General features: G+C 40.7%; 2 protein-coding genes across 5 annotated transcripts in view; one reads left to right on the plus strand and one right to left on the minus strand.

Moving 5' to 3' along the window:
- The window catches only part of LOC127441532 (SPRY domain-containing SOCS box protein 4-like), a 131,788-nt gene that overhangs the window by 40,063 nt on the left and 67,147 nt on the right, over window positions 1-24,578 (minus strand). The window lies entirely within an intron of this gene.
- LOC127441533 (GTPase IMAP family member 4-like) lies at window positions 8,164-10,582 on the plus strand. The gene is made up of 2 exons (XM_051699073.1): window positions 8,164-8,204; window positions 9,075-10,582. Exons 1-2 carry the CDS (start codon window positions 8,177-8,179, stop codon window positions 9,824-9,826), a joined length of 780 nt encoding a protein of 259 aa, XP_051555033.1. The 5' UTR covers window positions 8,164-8,176; the 3' UTR covers window positions 9,827-10,582.

Consider the following 24,578-nt stretch of genomic DNA (forward strand, 5'->3'; position numbering starts at 1 on the left):
AGCTACTGTATACTCTGTATACTTTCACATACATTGACTCACACAGACACACACACAGCTGGAGGGTAAAGCAACACTTCTATTTGAAGCATTGAAGAAAGGCAGCACTTCTTTAAAGTTCATCATAGATTCAAACAGTGCAAAGTGAGAGCAGTGCACACTGGGAGATCACTGCAATGTGACTTGGCTCGGAGCTACAGCCCACAGAGATTTCTTCCTTATTCTACTCCTCTTAGCTCTTTTTTTTCTCTCTCCTCTCTTCAGTCTAAAATGTGTTTTAAGATCAAGACACTGCCATGAGCCACTACAACTGGGCAGCAGGACTCTGAGCTGATCATTTACTAAAAACATGAGGGTAAACAGCCTCTCCTAGAGTTGCTGGAAATATGGCACGATATTAATCTTGATGTAGCTGTAAAACAAGCTCTAACATGGGTGATTCAGCTTAAAGTTATTGTTATACTGTTAGTGCTCACAAATGTGATTGAAAGCCAAGCAATTTAGATCCAATGATTCCTGTAAAGCACTCATTATAGTAAATCAAGCAAGATTACTTAAGGAAAAGGGAAGAAAATGAGGGCTGAGGTTTTAGAAAACCAGTGGGACATTAGGAGGAAAAATAAGTGTATGTTATTAGGCAGTTGACTTGACATGGTGTGCAGTCAGTATGTTTACATGCACAATTACGATCGAGCTACAGCATGTTTTTGCGTAGCCAAGCTACAGTTTTCATCTGTCGGTCAGGTGTATATGAATCAATGATTAATTTAATATTTTAAATAAGGACATCAGCCAGGGAAGAGCTAGTTAGGCAAGTTGGGCATCACCTCTGTCTTTTGAGCTTGCACACAGCGTCAAGGCCAGTTGAGGTCCGATTAACATGTATAGCCTACATGCTAGACGAACTACCATCAAAAGTCTGTTTGTCCGACTTTGCAAAAAGCAGACTTGTACAATTTCAGTCTACCTAAAGCATTTATATGACATTTTAAAAAGACAAATAATTTTTTTGGTACAAATAAATTTGAAGTTTTAAAGTGCATGTAAACACATAAGTGGCAGTGTCCTACAATGTAACATGCCATACTTCATCTACAGCTATTTTAAACTCTTGTATAATTATTATATATGCATTTTTTGTTCTCATAATAATTGGGAATGTTTATATTTCTAAAAAGGACTTTGTCACACATCAAGACTATTGATGTGCAATGCAAAGGATCTAAAAGGTGTTTAAAATTTTGATTTAAAAAAATGGTGACCAGTCACAGTAAAAAAAAAATATACACTTTCCTTTATACATATACATTTTATCCTAAAATCTGATTTCCTTTCTGAGCAAAAGCCTTAAACTAAATTTTTTTAAATCCCATTGCTATGATGATTTGATTGCAAAATAGTTTTCAGATCAGATTCAGAATCAGCTTTATTTCCAAGTATGCTTACACATACAAGGAATTTGTCTTGGTGACAGGAGCTTCCAGTGCACAACGATACAAAACAGCAACAAGACATAGATAATAATAAAAAATAATAAAACATTTAATAAAATAAATAAATAAAAATTGAATAGAAAATAAAATATATATAGAATACACAATAAGACTATATACATATATATATATATACAGTGGCATGCAAAAGTTTGGACACCCTTGGTCAAAATTTCTGTTGCTGTGAATTAAGTGAGAAGAAGATGAACTGATCTCCAAAAGGCATAAAGTTAAAGATGAAACATTCTTTTCAACAATTTAAGCAATATTTGTGTATTATTTGTATTTTGTACAATTTTAGAGTGAAAAAAGGGAAAGGAGCACCATGCAAAAGTTTGGGCACCCCAAGAGATTTGAGCTCTCAGATAACTTTTACCAAGGTCTCGGACTTTAATTAGCTTGTTAGGGCTATGACTTGTTCACAATCATCATTTGGAAAGGCCAGGTGATGCAAATTTCAAAGCTTTATACATACTCTGACTCCTCAAATCTTGTCCCAACAATCAGCAGCTATGGGCTCCTCTAAACAGTTGCCTAGCACTCTGAAAATTAATATAAAAAAATAATTGATGCCCACAAAGCAGGAGAAGGCTATAAGAAGATAGCAAAGCGTTTTCAGGTAGCCGTTTCCTCAGTTCATAATGTAATTAAGAAATGGCAGTTAACAGGAATGGTGGAGTTCAAGTTGAGGTCTGGAAGACCAAGAAAACTTTCAGAGAGAACTCCTCTTAGGATTGCTACAAAGGCAAATCAAAACCCCTGTTTGACTGCAAAAGACCTTAAGGAACATTTAACAGACTCTGGAGTAGTGGTGCATTGTTCTACTGTGCAGCGACACCTGCACAAATATGACCTTCATGGAAGAGTCATGAGAAGAAAACCTTTCCTGCATCCTCACCACAAATTTCAGTGTCAGAAGTTTGCAAATGAACATCTAAACAAGCCTGATGCATTTTGGAAACAAGTCCTGCGCACTGATGAAGTTAAAATATAACTTTTTGGCCGCAATGAGCAAAGGTATGTTTGGAGAAAAAAGGGTGCAGAATTTCATGAAAAGAACACCTCTCCAACTGTTAAGCACGTGGGTGGATCAATCATGCTTTGGGCTTGTGTTGATGCCAGTGGCACAGGGGAACATTTCACTGGTAGAGGAAAAAATGGATCTAAATTAAATACCAGCAAATTCTGGAAGCAAACATCACACCATCTGTAAAAAAGCTGAAGATGAAAAGAGGATTGCTTCTACAACATGATAATGATCCTAAACACACCTCAAAATTCACAATGGACTACCTTAAGAGGCACAAGCTGAAGGTTTTGCCATGGCCCTCACATTCCCCCAACCTAAACATCATCGAAAATCTGTGGATAGACCTCAAAAGAGCAGTGCATGCAAGACAGCCCAAGAATCTCACAGAACTAGAAGCCTTTTGCAAGGAAGAATGGGTGAAAATCCCCCAAACAAAAATTGAAAGACACTTAGCTGGCAACAAAAAGCTTTTACAAGCTGTGACACTTGCCAGGGGGTGTTACTAAGTACTGACCATGCAGGGTGCCCAAATTTTTGCTTCGGGCCCTTTTCCTTTTTTGTTATTTTGAAACTGTAAAAGATGAATATAAAAAAGTAAAATTGCTTAAAATATTAAAGAAATGTGTCATCTTTAACTTTAAGCCTTTTGAAAATCAGGACATCTTTTGCTCGCTTAGCTATTCACAGCAACAGAAATTTTGATCAGGGGTGCCCAAACTTTTGCATGCCACTGTATATACATACATACATACATACATACATACACACACATATATATACACATATACACACACAGACACACACATACACACACATACGTAGTGCAAATCTAAATACAAATCCGTTATATACAGTGCAAGGGAATGTAATGGCAGAAGAGGTTGGATGTGTTGGATAAATATAAAAAGACTAGACTGTGAATTGCACATAATTTTTGCTCAATGGGGCAGTTTTAAATGTTCTTGAGATGGATAGCCTGAGGGAAAAAACTGTTCCTGTGCCTGACGGTTCTGGTGCTCAGAGCTCTGAAGCGTAGGCCAGAAGGCAACAGTTCAAAAATGTAGTGGACAGGCTGAGTGTGGTCCAGAGTGATTGTGGCAGGGCAGAGGGTGGGGCCGGGTCGTGATTCTGCACACCCAGCCCCTAATTAGGCTGATTAAGCCCAAGAGGGATCAGGCCGACTGGAGACGGCAGTGCGACAGAGAGAGAGTTATGGACAGCTGTCCGACACCTGTGTGCGTGTGTTTGTGCCTAATTAGGTGTGCGGAATCATGACCCAGCCCCACCCTCCGCCCTGCCACAGTGATTTTTCCAGCCTTTTTTCACTCTGGAAGTGTATAGTCCTTGAAGGGAGGGCAGAGGGCAACCAGTAATCCAATCAGCAGTCCAAACTGTCCTTTGTAGTCTTCTGATATCCGATTTCGTAGCTGAACCAAACCAGACAATTACTGAATTACAGTGACTCAATGACTGCTGAACAGATCTGTATCAGCAGCGCCTGTGGCAGATTGAACTTCCTCAACTGGCGAAGGAAGTACAACCTCTGCTGGGCCTTTTTCACAATGTGTCAATGTGGGTCAGGCACTTCAGGTCCTGTGAAATGGTAGCGCCCAGGAACCTGAATGACTCCACTGCTTCCACAGTGCTGTTTAGAATGGTGAGGGGGGGGGTCAGTGTTGGGGTGTTCCTCCTAAAGTCCACAATCATCTCCACCATTTTGAGCGTGTTCAGCTCCAGGTTGTTTTGACTGCACCAGACAGCCAGCTGTTTAACCTCCCTTCTGTATGCAGACTCATCGTCATCTCGGATGAGGCTGATGACAGTGGTGTCGTCTGCAAACTTCAGGAGCTTGACAGAGCGGTCCTTGGCGATGCAGTCATTGGTGTAGAGGGAGAAGAGTAGTGGGGAGAGCACACATCCCTGGGGGGCACCAGTGCTGATTGTACAGGTGCTGGAAGTGAATTTCCCCTGTCTCACAAGCTGTTGCCTGTCCGTCAGAAAGCTGATAATCCACTGACAGACAGACGTGGGAACAGAGAGCTGGTGTAGTTTAGTCTAGAGTATAGCTGGGATGGTGTTGAAAGCCGAACTGAAGTCCACAAAAAGGATCCTTGCATATGTCCCTGGTCTGTCCAGATGTTGCAGGATATGATGCAATCCCATGTTGACTGCATCCTCCACAGACCTGTTTGCTCAAGCAAACTGAAGGGGATCTAGAAAGGATCCAGTCTCTCAAATGATTTCATAACCACAGATATCAGGGCGACAGGTCTGTAGTCATTAAGTCCTGTGATTTTTGTTTTTTTTGGGACAGAAATGATGATTGAGCATTTGAAGCAGCATGGGACTTCACACTGCTCCGGTAATCTATTGAAAATCAGTGTGAAGATGGGGGCCAGCTGGTTAGCACAGGATATAAGACACGCGGGTGAAACACCATCTAGGCCCTGTGCTTTCCTTGTCTTTTGTTTTAGGAAGACATGGCACACCTCCTTTTCACAGATCTTAAGTGCAGGTTGAGTAGCAGGAGGGGGGAGGAGGGTGGTTGCAGGAGGTCTTGGTGTTTGTGTGAAGTGAAGGTCAGAGAGGGTGTGTGGTGTGAGAGTGGGCCTTTCAAATCTACAGTAGAACACATTCAGGTCATCAGCTAGTTGTTGGTCCACCACAGGGTTGGGGGCAGGAGTCCTGTAATTCAAAAGTTGTTTCATGCCACTCCACACTGATGCAGGGTCGTTAGCTGAAAACTTATTTTTCAGCTTAGAGTATCTTCTTTTAGCGACTCTGATTTCCTTATTCAGTGTGTTCCTGGCCTGATTGTACAAGACTTTATCCCCACCTCTGTAAGCATCCTCTTTGGCCTGACAAACCTGAATGTTTTCTGATGTAAACCATGGTTTGTCGTTGTTGAACGTTAAATAAGTCCTAGTAGGAATGCATATATCCTCACAGAAACTGATATATGATGTCACAGTATCTGTGAGCCATCCAGGTCGGTGGCTGCAGCCTCAAAAACACTCCAATCAGTGCAGTCAAAGCAGGCTTGTAGTTCCAGCTCTGCTTCATTGGTCCATCTCTTTACAGTCTTTACTACAGGCTTAGCAGATTTTAGTTTCTGTCTGTAGGTCAGAAGAATATGAACCAGACAGTGATCAGAGAGTCCCAAAGCTGCTCTAGGGACAGAGCGATATGCATCCTTTATTGTTGTGTAGCAATGATCCAGTATATTTCTGTCTCTGGTGGGGCATGTAATGTGCTGTTTGTATTTGGGCAGTTCACGTGTGAGGTTTGCTTTGTAAAAATCCCCAAGAAATATATTAACTGAGTCCAGGTATTGTCGTTCCGTGTCTGTGATCTGATCAGCCAGCTGTTGCAGAGCGGCACTCACGCACACATTTGGCGTGATATAAACACTCACCAGAATAAATGAAGAAAAGTCCCGTGGCACGTGGAAAGGCTTACAGTTTATAAAGAGCGCTTCCAAATTAGGACAGCAAATCTTCTTTAACGTTGTTACATCTGTAAACCAACTTTCATTGATGTAAAATCATGTTCCACCGTCTCTCATTTTCACCGTTAAATCCGCGATGCGATCCGCTATGAACAGCTGAAAGCCTGGCAGATGTAACGCGCTGTCCGGAATGGCTTGACTCAGCCAGGTTTCTGTGAAGCACAAGGCAGCAGAGGTTGACAAGTCCTTGTTTGTATGGTTGAGGAGATGTAGTTTGTCCGTTTTGTTAGGAAGAGAGTGGAGATTTGCTAGATGAATGCTTGGCAGCGCTGTTCGAAAGCCGCGCCGACGGAGCTCGACCAAGCGCACTTGCTCGTCTCCCTCGCCTGCGTCTCTTGAACAGCAAAGCTGTGCCTCCGACTAAAATCTCCAGCAAAGTGTCCGAATATTTAAAAACCGGGAAAAGATTGTCTGGTATATGCTGCCGAATGTTCAGCAGTTCGTCCCTGGTAAAACTGACTGGAAAAAGATTACTAAACACAGGACAAACAAACAAAAACAACAAAAGAATAGGAGCACTGCACACCATCATGGCCATCCACGGTGCCATCATGATGTAATCAGAGTATAATACTGAGTATAAAAGCAAATGGGTTATTTAGTTATCAATATAAATTAATAATTAATGTTAAAACCTAATGACTCACAGAGATAGAGACTTCTAGTATATCAATTACTCTAAAACTCCAGTCTAGTCTGTTTTAGGGCAAATTACAAAAGGAGCCTGTCAACAATTTTTGCAGCACCTTTGTAGGTAGGTTCAGCAAACAAATTCTCTTTTTATTAATAACTATTTTTCATTGTATATGGTTCTTGAGTTTGCTATATGGCACTCTGTAGGTTAAAAAAGTTCTTAATGTTACATTACAAGTTCTTCAGATCAGCGTATTGGTTTCTAGGTTCTTTAAAATATCAGTTTTCTAAACAACTAATAAAAAATAAGTGTAAATGGCTCTGTGTAAATTTAAAGGGTTTATCCTTTTGGTTCTCACTTGAACCTTTATTTTTGAGAGTTTACACTCATTCTTCCTTTTTTTTTATTCCCTTTTCTCCCCAGTTTGGAATGCCCAATTCCCTCTACTTAGTTGGTCCTCGTGGTGGCGCGGTTACTCACCTCAATCCGGGTGGCGGAGGACAAGTCTCAGTTGCCTCCGCTTCTGAGACAGCCAATCCGCGCATCTTATCACGTGGCTTGTTGTGCATGACACCGTGGAGACTCCCAGCATGTGGAGGCTCATGCTACTCTCCACGATCCACGCACAACTTACCACGCACCTCATTGAAAGCGAGAACCATTGCAACCACAAGGATGTTATCCCATGTGACTCTACCCTCCTTAGCAACTGGGCCAATTTGGTTGCTTAAGAGACCTGGCTGGAGTCACTCAGCACACCCTGGATTCAAATTCGTGACTCCAGGTGTGGTAGTCAGCGTCAGTACTCGCTGAGCTACCCAGGACCCCGCACAGTCATTCATCCTTGAATGTTTACCTAAATTTTAAATATTGTATTTAATATTGTTGTTAATATTATTTTACATTGTTTTTAAATTATTTAATGTCCATATAGTAAAGGTAAAATGGTAGTCACCATCCACATTTACTCACACAGTGACAATTCAAACAGTATATTTTGCTTACTCTTTAGTGAGAAGTAATTTGGTCACGTTTTGGCATAGAATCAAACATGCTTCTTATTTGTGGTCTTGACAGCTGTCACATAATTTTACAATCAAAACAAACACTTCCAGTCATTTCTGAAGAACACAAAATTCCACTGTAAAATGCAGCATTCACATTGGCTTTTTATGGCACCATAATCACAATGGTTAGTACTACAAAGATTCAGACTTTTTTTTAGTTTTATAACTCTAGTGGTAAACAACATTTCTATTATTATATAAACATATCTTTGTTAGAGCTGACAGCCCAAGCAATAAATTCCATTCCAAAATGACACAGGTGATAGGAACTAACAGCGGCTTATCTTTATTTGTGATGCCAGATCTGGGAGGCGACTTCTGGTCACGCCCCTCTCATAGAAAGACAATGATCAGCAACTCATCTACACTTACATTTATAAAAACCCGTTGGATGGGCTTGGACTGCATTACAAGTGAATTGCAAAATAATCTATAAGGGGATTCATGGACAACAGAAACTTGTCAAATAATGGTAAGACTGCTGTGTTTGGAAAATGTACTGTATATAACAAAAGACTGAGCAAAAAATATTATATTATTAAACTGATATGCAAGCTATCAGAGAAAAAGACGATATTACAAACAAATGACCTTCAATAGGTAGAGGCTGGCTGAAAATTAGTGACATACAGTATATTGGGGAGGTGTGGGTTTTGCTGGGAAAATTATAGTCCTCTGTAGTCAGACTTTTGACTATAGGCATAAAGTCTGGTCCATGTTGCAATCAACTTAGACGTAAAGCAACCAACCAAAGTTAATTTTGTTTTTACATGCCGTTTAGGGGCAGGTTTATCTGTAATAATTAATACCACAATAACCGACAAGTGCAGGGGAAAAAATAGTTGAAATATGTGTAGATTACTGATTGCTTTCTGATTTTTGTCTGAAATGAAGCAAAAATGCAGTTCTGATCGTGGATATCTAGTTAACTTGCAACATGCCTCAAACAACACTGTAGAATCCTTATAAGATTTGATACCACTAACTAGACAAACTTTGGCAAATCCAAGAATTAGCTGTTCCTCATTGCATCAATCCAATCCAAATTTAAAACAATGTGTTGATCTCAAAAGTTGAGTAAAGTCAGCCAATCAGATTACAACTTGCCTGATTGAGAAAGCTCTTAACTTTTTCTTTGTAATATGTACCAGAGTCATGTAAAATTTTTGCTTGCATGGATGCGTAAACATACTGAACTGAGTTTAACATAGCAATTAAAGCAGATTTAAGTGCATAGTAGCAGAGCTGGTGAAATTCTGTTCAACCTTTCTGAATGTAAATTGTATTTGTCCACTCAAAATCATATTTATCGATTTTCCTATTCACAACTGGTTTCAAACAGGCCTTTCTCTGAAGCTGCTAATCATAGGACAGAAACGGACAGGAAGGAGTTCTGTGGGCAACACAATCCTGGGCAAGGGTGTGTTCGATAAATGGGGTGGAGCGGACAGTGCTGTAGCACTTGGAGAATCTGAGGGCCGCCAGCTGTTGGTCGTGGATGCCTGTGGGTGGGGAGCAGAAGAGAATCTTGTCCCTAAACAGGAGAAGTTGGATCTACATAATGCCCTGTCACTATGCGAGCCTGGACCCCATGTTCTGCTTCTAGTCATTCCCTTACTGCACTTCAGCCACTCCGAGAGAGCAGTCCTACAAAAACGCATGGAGCTCCTTACAGAGGGCGTATGGAGGCACACCATGGTTGTGTTCACATTGGGGGATCGGCTGCGAGACTGCAGCATACAGGATCACATCGAGGCATCTGGAGAGGATTTACAGTGGGTGATGGAGAAGTGTAGGTACAGGTACCAAGTGCTGAACAACAAGACTCCCCAGGACAGACAACAGGTCTCTGGTCTACTGGACCGTGCAGAAGACATGCTGATGGAGAACGGGGGATGGCATTTCTCCCTACATATGTACTGCAGGCTGGAGGAGGAATGGGGTCGAAGAGAGAGGGAATTAAAAGAGAGGATGACAGAGAGGCAAGATGGAATGGAACGAATGATCCAAGGACTAGCTGTAGTTCCCAATCAGACCAGACAAGGTGTTCTTCATTTGAACGATACTCCAGTGAAAGTAGTTTTCCATGGCTAATGTCTGCCAAACAAGATACGCTGCACAACTATTGTTTTGGCATGAACTGAAGTGATATTTTGAGCTGTGGAAATGCAAACAATTAACATCTGCTGTACATGGTAGTTGACGCATAACATGCTCATGGATTCTTTTTATCATCATCAAGATTTTAGGCTAAAATCTGAATGAATTTAGAAGACAAAGGATAGATCTGATGTTCTACAACTGTTTATCTCCGTTTTTAAGCACCTTTTTAATTTCAAAAATTCATTTTAAATCATTATTTTCATTTTTTTTTTGGTGTGACAATTGAATTTTTACACATACAAATATTCCATATAGTCACTCAATTAACCACAAAAGTTGCATGCATAATATTAGGAATTAGGATATTTTTGTAATTAGTTTGAGTGCAGCATGTCATATTGCAGAACATGTCAACTTACCAAGAGTATTTCCTGTCACCTACCCACATTTCTTTTGATTTAAGTATTTTTTTGTGTCTTTTGTTATTTAATCTTTAATGTGAGTTTACATGTTATATGGTAACTTCTCGTGATGGAAGAAAGGTGCCATCCATTGCTCCTGGCAGGCTACTCTGCCTTGCAGGCTACGTTTGGTTAGGATTAGGGTGTGGGCGGGGTTAGGGCATCTGCTGCCTGCCAGGAACAAAATGTGGCAACTTTGATAGGCATACAAAATCAATATGGAAACTCAGAGGAGAAAGCAAACCCAATAAAGAAGTTACTTCACAACATCTTACATAATGTTGGAGATGACAAATTGAGGCCATGTGGTGCAACCATAGAATACACTGGATCAAAACACTCTCTTATCTGATACATATTGCCTCCGATTACTTTTTATGACAATCCTGATAAAATGTAAAAGTCTTAAAAGATATCATCTTAAGTGGTTTACTCTTTTGGTCAGTTAGATTTCTGTAGGACCTCCCCACCCCCAGCCTCAGTCACCATTCAATAATTTATTTATTTACTTATTTTTATTCAAAAAATGCCACATGGATTTGGAAAAACATAATGGTAAGTAAATGATGGCAGAATTTAAATTTTTCCCTTTCCCTTTAATCACTCATTCATTTATATTAATTTTGTCTTTATTGTACAGGACAGGTTGAAATGGAGAGTGCAGGAGTAAAGTGCAGGAAAACGAGAGGAGGAATGGGATCGGGATATGACACAGGCCGCATTTAAATCTCTGCCTCTGAGTACAACTGTTCTTATGTGTCATGAGTACATGACACGTAATTCATTTGTGACTAATTCAATTTCCCATGTACGGCTGATTTCTCTTATCTTATCTCTGTTGCGTACACCCATATCTTTCACCTTTACCTCTATCTGTCAACATTTTGCTCATATCACATCCAAAGTCTCTCTCTGTTCCCACCCCTCTTGCATTAATGCTATTTGAAGTGACTGATGGCCATATCATCACAGCACTCAGCCCTAAGCATACACTTTAATTGATTTGCAATTTACACGTCATCTTAATCTGAGGAGGTGAGTTCCTTTAATGTGCTATTCAGGATGAGGCACCTCATTTAATAGATCAAAGCAACAGAGAGCGAGAGAGAGAGAGAGAGAGAGAGAGAGAGAGAGAGAGAGAGAGTAACATTAGAAACTCTACTTTCAAAGTGAAATTCACTTTCCTCTTCACAGGGTGTCAAACACCATCTTACACTCGGGTAAACAAGCCTGAGTGGAATGATGAGCGAGACATTGAAACAGCATCAAGCTAAATATGCTGTCTGTCCCAGAGCATTTAAAAGACAAACACAAACTCCACCGCCACATATCTAGCCAGTCACACGCAGTTGCAAATGCCACCAGAAGCTAATTTATGTGTGCTAATTCCCCCATTGGCAAACACCTCTAACACCTAACCAGGCATGCCGTGAAAAGATTCCAGGGACAAAAACTTTTTCTGTCAACTGAAAACAGAAATGCTAAGCGCCGCAACAAAATCACAGGCAATCAGAAGAGTGTGTAGAAGATATATCTTCTTTAATTAAGTTTGTTTTCATAACATTTAGCAATAAGGTTCCATACATTAACATTAGTTAATGCATTAGTATCATGAACTAACAATGAACAATATTTTTAAACAGCATTTATTAAGTTGTTCATTGTTCAGGTTAGTTCATATTGCATTAACTAATGATAACATATACAACTTTTAATTTAAAAAATGTATTAGTAAATGTTGAAATTATAAAGTATATCTTGTTCTATGCATAAAGCTAGTCTAGTTGCTATATTTTTGAAATAGTGAGCATTTTAATGTTCAAAAATTGGCCCCCATTCACTTCCATTGTAAGTGCCTCACTGTAACCCAGATTGTTGCTTTTTTTTTTTTTAAGAAAATGAGGGGCAAGTCCAAAAAATTTTTTTGTGGTGATCAATATTATGCCACAAATGCTGTCAATTAAGCTTAGCATATATTGAACCCAGAATATTCCTGATAAAATATGCATTCCTGTTGACTGTATTACATCATTTACAACTAAAAACTTGCTTTACAGATCGCTTTTTCCATCACTCTGTGGAAATTTCAGCTGGAAACTGGAGCTCATACGTTCAACGAATTTCAGTAAGCTGTAGGGATGTGTGGAACGACTAATTTCACTGATGTTTAAATGAAAATTTTGAAGTTGACTAGTCTAAAAAGAAACCAACTTTCAGAAAAGTCAAAAAAAAAAAAAAAAAAAAAAAAAGTGTTTATGCAACCCATTTCAAATACTTAATCTATTCCAAATCCAATGTTAAATTCCACTGAAAAGGGGCATTTATCTGCAACGTGCTCGCCTTGCACTGTGATCATTGTACATTAAATATAGAACATGACACCCATTCACTGAATCAACCGAATATTTAACAGGAATATTTATTGAAAGAAATGTAATGAATAGTGCAGGACCAATAGAGCAACCCAGCCTGTTCTCAGCGGAATTCACCAAGTAGAAGTTATTTAACATATTAAAACAGTCAGGACATTGCTGAAAATAATTAACAGGTAGGCTAAGCTAAATCTACGAGAGAAAAAAATGCGCTGAAAAGTTGTGCATATTTTATGACGTATTGTCGTGCATTAGCCATTGATCTAATATGACAGCTGTTCATTAAAAGACATTAACCAATAACAGTTACGATGTAAAAAAAAAACAAAATAGCTATAGAATAGAAAAAATATGATGTATCCTACAGTAAACCAAGGGCATAGAATATGTGGGAGACGTGTCCCCTTCACTTTCAATAAAACCAAAGTTCGTCCCCCGCACTTTTTCACAGGGCAAATGTGTTTACGCTGTGTCTTTCATATAGCCAGTGTCTAAATGTGTAAATGCAAAAGTTAAAATTCACTGGTCTTTCATGTAATTAATTCAATTAAAACATTTAATCGATTGAGTGCTCTAAAAATATATATCTTATATATTTATGTTCGTCATGCGCTAATCATTCTGTCCCCCTCACTTTTGAAATGATTACTATGCCCCTGCAATAAACCTAATGTATTCTAAACAGTCGGCACCTCATTGAAAATAGCCTTCTTAATTAACATATTAAAAAAATGGCATACATAGCCTAAAACAGCCATTTTCTAGGCTACTTACTCAAAAGCATATATTTTTTGATGAGCAAAATTAACATGTCAACATGGTCCGGTGAAAGACAGGACTTGACTCACCTGAGGAGGCAATCCTGTGCTTGAAAAAGTCTGCACAGTGGAAAAATAACTTACAAGCACACACAGATTTAAAGAAGACTCAAATGTGAAAACATCCATAGGGACATTCAATTGTTTGGAAATCCGATTCCCGCACCACCACCGAAGTGATTTCATAGCTACTTTGCTGAGTTTGCTTGTCTAGCGAGAGGACATTTTCCTGCGCATGCCACGAGTGAGAGAGGGAAGAGGCATGCACAGCCTGAGGTGAAATTAATCTTTGTATCTGCTCCAGATATCTTCTTTTTTAATTTGTATTATTACTTCTATTTAAAATATGTAACATTAATATGACAGTAATTTAAGTGCAGGCTCTGTAAAAATATAAAGCCAAACATAAATGTGTAAAAATGTTGATCAGTTTAATGGATGGAAATATTAACCGACTAGTAATTCCAGTGTCGACTAGCCACATCAGAACCGTTTAGTCGACTAGTCTCACACATCCCTAGTAAGCAGAGACTGAATTCAGCTGAAGATGCTGTCTCTGAATTCGAAGTGTATACTATCTTTAGCCATTTTGCTTCTTAACGTGTTATTTTATGGATTTGTACATATTTTTACTGGAAAACAAGACTAAAAATACAGATTAAGAAAAAAAAAACATTTGTTTTAAATGTCATCATATAATAGCCCATGTCAAACTTCCATAATCAATCTCCTCTCATTTATGTTTGATGTTTAATATAAATGAGAAGTGGAATTCTAGTCCAATATGTTTATGCAAACTACCCTTGTGACAAAGCAGAAATAGAAACTGAAATAGAGGCTGGTTTCTATTTGAAATAGTATAGAAATAGTAAACTATTTTTTATTTAATATGAAAGATACATTTATAGCTTGTCATATTATCACATCGTAACTGGTTAGGACACAATGTTACTGTATAGGGATTGAAGATATGTAAATGCCACTGAAGATAAAACCAGGGCTTTAGTGGGATAGACAGATGTACTGTCTTCATTTCAGGGCTCTCTTGCAGAAACTTTGCCCATTAAACCAGGTGATCTACTGACCCCGTTTCCACCTACACGTCATTTACCTTGAACAACAGAACCGCCAGACCCAGTTACCAAATGTAACAGAGCCAGACTGGATTGCAGGGATAGATTGTCACACACAAACAAGCACACACACACATACACTGCCCCGCTGACCTGCTCGAAGACAAATTAATGAAGAGATGGCGCAACTTTAAGTTTTATGACCTAAAACTTATAAAAAACACAGATAAGAGACCTTACAGGTAATACCTTATAAGACCTTTAAAGACACCTCAAACGAGCCTGCCCACTTTAGGTCTAAAGGGATTCTTTTAAATTCATACACTGTGTTGAAGCCTGTGCCATACAGGTTTGGAACAACATGAGAGTGAATAAATGATGACACAGTTTTCATGTTGGGTGAACTATCTGTTGAAGTCATGGCACTCATGTGGGTGATTTGATTTCAGACATTTCCCAGTCCCGTTCCCTTCTCCTCTCTAATAATTCCATACTATGAACAAAAAGGCCAAATATAGGGACTGTGGTTGCTAAGAAGGTACAGTGGAACTCTACTAAAAGCCCTGAAGATAAATAATAAAACTGCATGGATAGGTGAGGGTACATAATGAAGCTATCATTAGAATAAACCCACTCTATCAGCATTTGAACCTTTGCCATACCCCACCACGGCACCTGCTCGGCTCAAGAGCAATTTCCAATTGGCAGCATTTGTAATGCTGTGGCCCAGCCAACCAACAGTTTCAGTTTAGGTATGACTATGAGGTTTTCTGTGCTCTAGACAGCATAGATACCATACATTCACTGTGATATCTATACTGAATATGCAAAGCGTGCATGTAAATAAAATGGAGGAGGAAGGAAGAAGGCTGGAGGAACAGGGGGCGGCTGTATTAAGATGTTTCCATGGATTTTGAATCACATAGTGCAAAAGGACTAAGGAGGCAGAGGGAGAATCAATAGATCAGAGAGCAGAAAGAAAGAGAGACACAGAGAGATAGAGAGAGATTGGCACCCACTGTTAAGGTGACCTGCTGGAATAAGACTTGATGATTGCTGTGCAGTAGACTTATTCTATTAAAGATGGTTCTAGACACATAAACCAAAAGCTTATATCTTATTGGTTGGGAAACTTTTTCCACTGAGGGAATATACAAAATCAACCTACACAATGAAAAAAAAAAAAAAAAAATGCTTCATCACTGGGTGAATTTTCACACACATTTTACATGTCATCTTATTATAGCTAATTTTAAGAAAACAACAACTTTAGGTTTTGAAATCATCGGATTTTGATGTCAAGACATAAATAGACATTCACATATTAAATAATCCACCAGAATGCCAGTAAAGCCGTTTACTTTGACAGCAAAATCTAGATGTGCTGTTTGTGTTTTACTGAAACCGCTTATGATTTTACCTGATAAAAGAACACAGTTTAAGCTATTTAAATGACACACTGTTGGGTGATTAAGATTCTGCATTCAAATGTATTCAAAATGCATATTAATTAGTCAATATTAATGCATAAGTTTGATTTTAAGGCCTGTCACAGTGAAAATGCACTCTTGGTGTGAATTGGCAAGGTGGTAAATCTGTGTGTGAAACGGGATGTAAGAATATTTGGCTAGTTACTGTGAACATTACTAATGCAACACATTACAACTAATAAATCTGTGTAGTTTTTCAGAGTTTTAAATATTCACATTCTTTCTGTAGAGAAAAATATGGAAAGCTGGCCTCAGAGATCCTAAACGATGGTGTTTAATTGGGAAAGGTAAAAAAAAAAAAAAAAAAGGAACACAGGTAGAGCTAAACCATGCCATTGATTAATCTGTTTGTTTTATACATGCAACATGTTATGAATGCATCACTGTGAGCTTCCACACACAACAATCGTCCAAGGACAACACCTAAAACTGTGCTCACAAACAGTCAAAGAACTGCAAACAGCTGTATGTGCATTGTGTGTGCGTTAGACTGTTTTCCTGTCCTTAACGAATGGCCACACAATCGATCAAGGAACATCTGCTGGGTCAATACATGTGTCAGAAATGTGCATTGCTACTGGAGTCAAACTGCCTGTGCATGTGGACAGGCATTGTGCTTAAAGCTAATTTAAAGCAGGGTCATTTCAACATAAATACTGAATACCTGCTATGGAATACCTATTCCATATCTATGTTTTTCATTGCCAGGTCAGCGGAAGACTGTAGAATAGTGATACTCAACTCCTTGGTTGTGATTAAAAAATGCAGCAGAGATAAAACAATGTTAAATGCAAATGATAAAATGCAAATATAAACATGTAATCGTGCATAGTGAGGATAGCAAAATAAAGTTTCATGAATTTAAAAGGTTGGAGAAAAATGCTTACCATTGTTGTTAGCGTCAAAGGCTAACTCTACGGTACTTTGGTGCAAACTCATGTCACTTAGTAAAAGCTAGCCACAGAAGTCAAATTTGGCAGATGCCAACATAACACGGTGTGTGACGCCCTCATGCAAGAAAGTATGACCCAGACTACATCAAATATGTAAATATGTATCAAATATTAATTTCTTTCATTACATTTTGTTTATTTTTGTACATTGAACGATTATAGCGACTGTGTTGGGTCACCACTCGATGTCCAATGCAAGTCTGGGTCCTGAAACAGAACCAACTGAGAACCACAGCTGTAGAAAGTGTTTTTAAAAGTTGTAAACCTAAATGAGGACATACCAAAGACTTACATTTTTATTAAATTAATATATGAATCACTTTTTCTAAATGATGACATTTCAAAATGTCCCCAATAACAGGTTTTGTCAGATTCATCTCACTTCTGGGGATAAATTTGTCCCCAAACTATAGCTATGCACAAAGGAAGACAGGGTGAGAGTAATGGAAGGGAAGCCTGTCTCTTAAACACTGTGGATAACAATGCTTAACATAATCCAAATGTCTACATATCTGCGGTCATTCTGTCCTCTCATTTGTGTGGTAAGGCTTACTGCTGGATAAGGGTGTGGATAAGGAATGGCAAAATCTGATGAGCTGCAGACAGTAAGGAACCAGCAAGCAGGCTTATTAACAGAACTCACTCTGCCTCCACAACTCAATCACAGAACATACTGTCTCAATTTATTTTGTCTTCCCTGTCTCTCTCTCTCTCTCTCTTGCTTGCTCTTTTTCTCTCTTTGTCTCTGCCAGTGACTGAAGGATGTCTGTTTCCACAGAAACTCCTTTAGGCAATTAGGTGTGCAAATATTGTGGAGCGCAGGACAGAACATGCTGGAAAATTGGGTGTGGAGGGAACACAAAGAAAAAAATCAAAGAGTCAAAATGTGGCAATGCTTGGTTACACCGCCTATACTGGAGTTAACCATTATGATAAATCTGGTGCCAAAACTCAATGTTTGTGTAACCCCATGTTACTAAAACATTGCCCATGGGCGAACAGCACAGAAACCAAATAGCAGCAACTTAAGGTCAGAGTATATACGCATATAAAATCTGTGGTGTCCGATTTTGCCTCTTTGGTATGTAGGTGCTAGTGAGAAAGCCTGGTTTATATTGTATCGTTTATATTGATCGAAATTCGATAAATCATATAGCAGTAAAGGTGGAACTAGTGGAAAATGGTCATGGCCAAGGGTGGGACTAAGGAGGGGCTAGGGGGGACATTGCACCCCTAGATTTTTACTTGTGCCCCCCCTTGAAACTTCTGACACTGAATGGCATAACACTATCAAGGGAGACCAACCCAAACAAAATTATCAAGGAGCAGCACCCCCTGGACCAAAAAAAGAGATAAACAGTTTCCCATACTAAAGATTAAAATGCTCAGCCGCCCCATCCAGTATAAAAGCAGGCATGCAAACACCATTCCTCAGAATTTTCTTCCTTCAAGAAAGTGATTCATCTCTTGTCTAGAAGCCTTCTACTTCTTCGCCGTCGACATAAATGAGTCAGCGGGCAGGATCTTCACGGCAACAAGAAGACTCTCTGGTCCCCTGCAGTGTTCTGACGAATATTTATTCCGCCTCACCGCTTAACGCTTCGATGGTGAATGGGCCGCTTCAGCATCCTGATTCCGTGCAGCACTTCGGCAGGAGTTTTGTATCCTTATAAGCTATTGTTGATATTGTGTGTGTGTGTGTGTGTGTGTGTGTGTGTGTGTGTGTGTGTGTGTGTATATATATATATATATATATATATATATATATATATATATATATATATATATATATATACAGTATATAGCCACTTAGGTGTTCGTGTCTTTTTAAAGATGTCGTTCCGTAAGCGTTCCTTATGCGAGGGACACATCCCACCATCAGATCAGCATGAGAGCTGTATTCGCTGTCTGGGCCATGCTCAGCATAGAGACAGACTGCCTTCATTGTGAGGACATGAGTCTCAAGACCCTTCACTCACGAAGCACCCTCGTTCTGAGGGATGATTTAGCCTCCCACGCCCTCCCACGCGCCTCTTCTGTGACTCCCCAGGGATCACACGAGGAGGCACGGCGGGGCCACGAGGTCAAGCAGAATGAATTTGAGGTGGACATCGTGACGTTCAGCAGTTCTTATGCTGGGATGATTATGTTATGTCTCTCGCTGCATCTGGTGAGTGGTCAACGGAGGACGTTGCCACCCCTTCCCCCAGCGAGGGCGAGAAGCGTGTACGCACCACTGAGAAGGAAATGCTTCATGTCCTTTCAAGGGCTGTCGAAGAGCTCAGTCTCGGGTGGTCTCCTCTCACCTTGATGAATGGTTCTTGCAGTCCAGCGACCACGTTCCATAAATCTGCCCCAATCTTCCCGGAAGTTCATAACAAACTGACAGAATCCTGCTGTGCACCCTACTCAGCTCACTCGCACAGTGATTCCACTCTCCTCACTAAAGTGGATGACGGGGAAGACAAAGGTTATGCTCAACTACCCCCTGTGGAAGGGGCGGTAGAGGCACATCTCTGCCCGGAGAGTAGCAGGGCATGAAAATCACGCCCTGTTCATCCTTCCAAGCCATGTAAACTGACATCCGCACTGGCTGTAAAAGCATACTCAGCAGTGGGGCAAGCAGGTTCAGCACTCAACGCAATGGCGGTGCTTCAAGTTTTCCAAAAGAGCTCCACACCATTACGGACTTAGCTCTGCGAGCCAAGAAAGTCACTGCACAGGCCATTGGCAAGTCAATGGGCAACCTGGTAGTTTTGGATCATCACATCTGGCTGACCCTCACAGAAATGAGTGACGCAGAAAAATCCGCTCTATTTGATGCTCCAGTGTTTCCAGCTGGCCTTTTCGGCGGCTCTGTGGATAGATTTGCTGAGCACTACATCACGATTCAGAAACACTCACAGGCCATGAGACATTTTATGCCAAAACAGAGCAAAACTTCATCACAACTGGCTCGCTCCCGCTCTGTCTCGAGCCAGCACTTGACTAAAAGCCCCATGCCTGCTGCCAAAAGTCGCCACTGAGCCGCCGGTAAAGCCACACAAGCCATGGCCCAAATGAAGGCAGCCACTTCAGCGCAAGCGCCGCGCCGAGGGGAACCCCCCCACATGTAGCACAACCGCTCCTGACGGGCACAGCCCTATGAAGCGGAATGCAGAGCTCGCTGTTCTTTCCAGACAGAGGCTCAATTGGAGACACACAATACTGTTCCCCTCTTACCCACTGCTGTTTGTTGGGAAAGGAATATTGTTGTTCAAAATGTTGTTCAAAATATTGTTTCTGTTTCTCACATTCAATAACATGCAAAAAAGAGTGCAACAAAGAGTACAGTGCTCTTTGCACATGCACGAGACGCTCACACTTTATCAATAAAGAGCTCTCTTCCACTTCAAAACCCACACATTATGCACAACCACTTCCCAATTGTGAGCGGCGCATTATATCATGCAATGAAAAAAACAAATTACCCTCTGTCCCATTACACGGACGCGTGTCAAGCCCTTACAGGCATTTCCGACTGGGTGCTAAAAACAATCAAACATGGATATATGATCCAATTTGCACATTGGCCGCCCCATTTCAATGTCTTCCACAGTCCAGTCTGAAGACACGCATGCATTATCTTCTCGAAAAAAACGCAATAGAGGTTGTTCCAAATTGTCTAACCCACAAAGGGTTTTACAGCCACTATTTTCTTGTCCCGAAGAAAGATGGCGGGCTTTGGCCAAGTTTAGATCTGAGACATTTGAATTACGCACTTACGAAACGCCCGTTCAAAATGATTACAATAAAATGATTATTGCACGTCCACCCACACGATTGGTTTGTGTTGATAGATCTGAAAGATGTGTACTTTCATTTTCAAATTGTACAACATCACATGTTTTTGAGATTCGCATTGGAGGGAACTGCGTATCAGTTCAAAGTCCTGCCCTTCGGACTGTCCCTGGCTCCTCGCACATTCACAAAGTGTATCGATGCGGTACTCACCCCTCTAAAACTGAGCGGCGTGCACATTTTGAACTACCTCGACAATTGGCTATTACTGGCCCAATCAGAGGCTCTACTGTGCCAGCACCAGGACTTATTGCTCCAACATCTGAACAGCTTGGGCCTCAATGTCAACTGGGCGAAGAGCACACTCTCCCCCAGCCAAAAAAATCTCCTTTTTAGGAGTGCGTCTTGACTCCGTGAGCGAGCGCATGCATCTCACGAGGGAGCGCGTTCTGGCCGTTCTCCAGTGTCTGTCTCAGTTCAAACTGGGGAGGTTTCAAAAAAGCACTGGGCTTATGGCGGTGGCTCCGTCATTCCATTAGGTCTCTTACACATGAGATCTCTTCAGTGCTGGCTCAAGTGCCGTGTGCCACGGCATGCACAAGGGCACATGTGCATCACTATATCTCACTGCTGTCTAGATGCTCTAGCATCTTGGACATCTCCTGCCTTCTACAAGCAAGGTGTTATGCTGGGGCAGATTTTCAGGTGGAAAGTGGTGACCACGGACGCTTCCAACACAGGTTGGGGGGGCAGTGTGAGACGGATGCCTGGCTTTCGGCACCTGGACAGATGCACAGAGGGTGTGGCACATCAATCGCCTGGAGTTGTCATCTGTTTTCCTAGTCTTGAAGGGTTTTCAGCCCGAAATTGTGAACTATTATGTTCTAATTCGCTCAGACAACATGACAGTTGACGTACATAATCCGCCATGGCGGAATTCGTTCCCTACCAATGATGAGACTGATGCGTCAACTCTTCCTGTGGAGCGAGCGCCATCTCCTGCGAGCGACATATATCCTAGGCCGTCTGAATTACAGTGCGGATCTATTGTCACACAAGAGGCGATGCCGGGTGAATGGAGACTTCACCCTCAGACTGTCCTGAGGATTTGGGAAATATTCTGAAATGCGGAGATCGATCTATTTGCCTCCGCAGAGAACGCCTACTGTCTCCTGTGGTACTCCAAGTCCCAAGCTCCACTTGGAATGGACACAATGGCCCACAAATGGCCTGTGAAATACAAATACACATTTCCCCCAGTGTGCCTCCTTCACTCTGTCATATGCAAAGTCCGAGAGGACAAGGAAACGATTCTATTGGTTGCGCCGAATCGGCCCAACTAGTCCTGGTTTCCAGAAATTATAGAGATTTTAGACGGCCCTCCATGAGAAATACCGCTGAGGAGGAATCTCCTCTCTCAAGTGCAGGGCACAATCTGGCATCCCCACCCCAGCTGTGAAACCTGCATGTGTGGCCCCTGAACGGGGCACACTAAACGTAAAAGAACTGACTCAGTCGGTTATGAACACCATTTTACAGGCTAGAGCACCATCTGCAAGATGCCTCTATGTACTGAAATGGAATGTCTTCACTAATTGGTGCTTTTCACATGGCAAAAATCCAGTGAACTGCCCCATACCTGAAATTCTCACGTCTTCAAGAGCCATTGGATGCAGGGCCCACTCCGTCAATGCTCAAAGTTTATGTGGTGACTATATCTGTGTATCACGCACCCTAAACCAGCACCTCTATAGGCGAACGTGATTTAATCATAAAAGTTCCTTAGGGGAGCGAGGCTGCTGAACCCCCCTCGTCCGGCTTCAGTTCTGACTTGGGACCTAGCTTTGGTCCTAAAAGCATTCACGGGGCCCCCCTTTGAGCCTCTGGACTCTGTTGAATTGCGTGTGCTTTCTATTAAGACCGCATTACTGCTGGCTCTGGCCTCAGTAAAATGGGTCAGTGATTTGCAAGCATTGTCAGTCGAAAATTCATGTCTGCAATTTGATCCGGATATTTCAAAAGCCACTGTAAAACCCAGAAAAGGCTATGTGCCTAAGGTTCTAACCATGCCCTTTAGAGCATAGGTGGTTCACCTTCAAGCCTTTCCCCTCCTCCATTTAATTCGTATGAGGAACAGTCCTTGCATTTGTTATGCCCTGTGCGAGCGCTACACACATATGTTGAGTGCACTCGCCAGTTCAGACTGTCTGACCAGCTCTTTGTGTGCTATGGAGGACACACGAAAGGAATGTCCATCTCCAAGCAAAGACTTTCTCATTGGATCACTGATGCCATCCTTACAAGACATATGTTTTGCAGCAGGATGGTCTTCTCTAAACACATTTGCTCGGTTTTACAACCTAGATGTGACATCTCTTTCATCGCAAGTCTTTTCTGTCTAGAGTGCTTGCTATTTCGTTGGCCAAACATACATTTATGACCCTCTGTTCAAATACGGGCCCCCTGTCATTTTACACTACCGCCTGCATTCAGGCCGTTGTATCTCCCAAAGTCACAAGCACTTTCATTATAAATAAAACTTCCTTCCTGACTGAACACTCCCCATAGCATCAGCTTAGTGATGCAATGTCTCATTCCCTTCATCTCAGGGAACCGAGGTTACATACGTAACCGAGACATTCTGTCTGTTTTTTGTTTTTCCACAAAATAAGCCTTCGGGGAGATTACCCAAGATGCTTAGTAAGCCATCGGTGCATTGTGGAGTGGAGTTTTTGTGGAGTACACTCAAACAGACAGGCGGATAAGTCACACAAACACTGTTTACACATACACACTGAAAAACACAGGGTCAGCAATCTGGAAAGTAAGCCTCGTTCCAACATATTATGAGCCTGAGGTATCGAACCAACCTTGGGTGCCCTATCATGCAGGAATGGCTGTGTAATGATGTGCTTTAAAACACTCTCATATCTGTCATTCCCAAATATTTGTAGGGCAGAAAAAGACATCAAGGCACCAAGATTGCAGAAATGGGCAGCTCGCCAGATTTGTCAGCAACAAAAAAAAAAAAAAATCCTCAACCATTTCCTAATGTCTCCAGAGTTTCAGAGGCATTCTGTGGATGTGCTTAACCTCCGCTTAACTTCATAGTTTGTGTCTGTGTGTGATTGTTGTAGTTTAAGGATGAATGTAACAGCTGTGGACAAGGCAGCAGCCTTATGGCGTATAACTGAAACTTGATCCAGCAAACTAATCCTCTAATGACCAGCTCTCAATTAACACAGAGTCAAGCTGCTTGTCCTGAAAAGGGTACAGACCACTTTTCTGCCTTTTTCTTTATTTTTATGTACTTTCTTTATCCTTCTGTTTGCTCCCTTCCTATATACAGTATCCCAGGTGCTCTCCGTCCATGCTCTGCATTCCTGGTCAAAATATATTTATATGCATGGTGGGAAGAAATATAAATACATATATATATATCTTTTTCTCAATAAAAATATATTGCTTAAACAGTCAAACTTCAAAATTTCAAACATCATCTACAACAGGGGCAGGAAAAACCATCACAACACTGGAATAAAGTGACCATTTTCCTTTCTTTTTTCTTTCTTTTTTTTTCTTCTTTGTAGTTTACATTTTGGCCAATGTTTATATATTTAGATTTTAAATTGTAAAAGAAAAGCCAAAAAAATATATGATTTTTTATTTTTTTATTTTTTTATTTAAATGAAGTCACAACACATTTATATAAATATATTTACAACAAATCTGCAAGATGTTTATTTTTTTTATTTTTTTGTCCTGCCCTGATTTGACATAACAGATATTTACAGAT

This window comes from Myxocyprinus asiaticus, chromosome 5 (genome assembly GCF_019703515.2).
Source record: "Myxocyprinus asiaticus isolate MX2 ecotype Aquarium Trade chromosome 5, UBuf_Myxa_2, whole genome shotgun sequence".
NCBI classification, from domain to species: Eukaryota; Metazoa; Chordata; class Actinopteri; order Cypriniformes; family Catostomidae; genus Myxocyprinus; species Myxocyprinus asiaticus.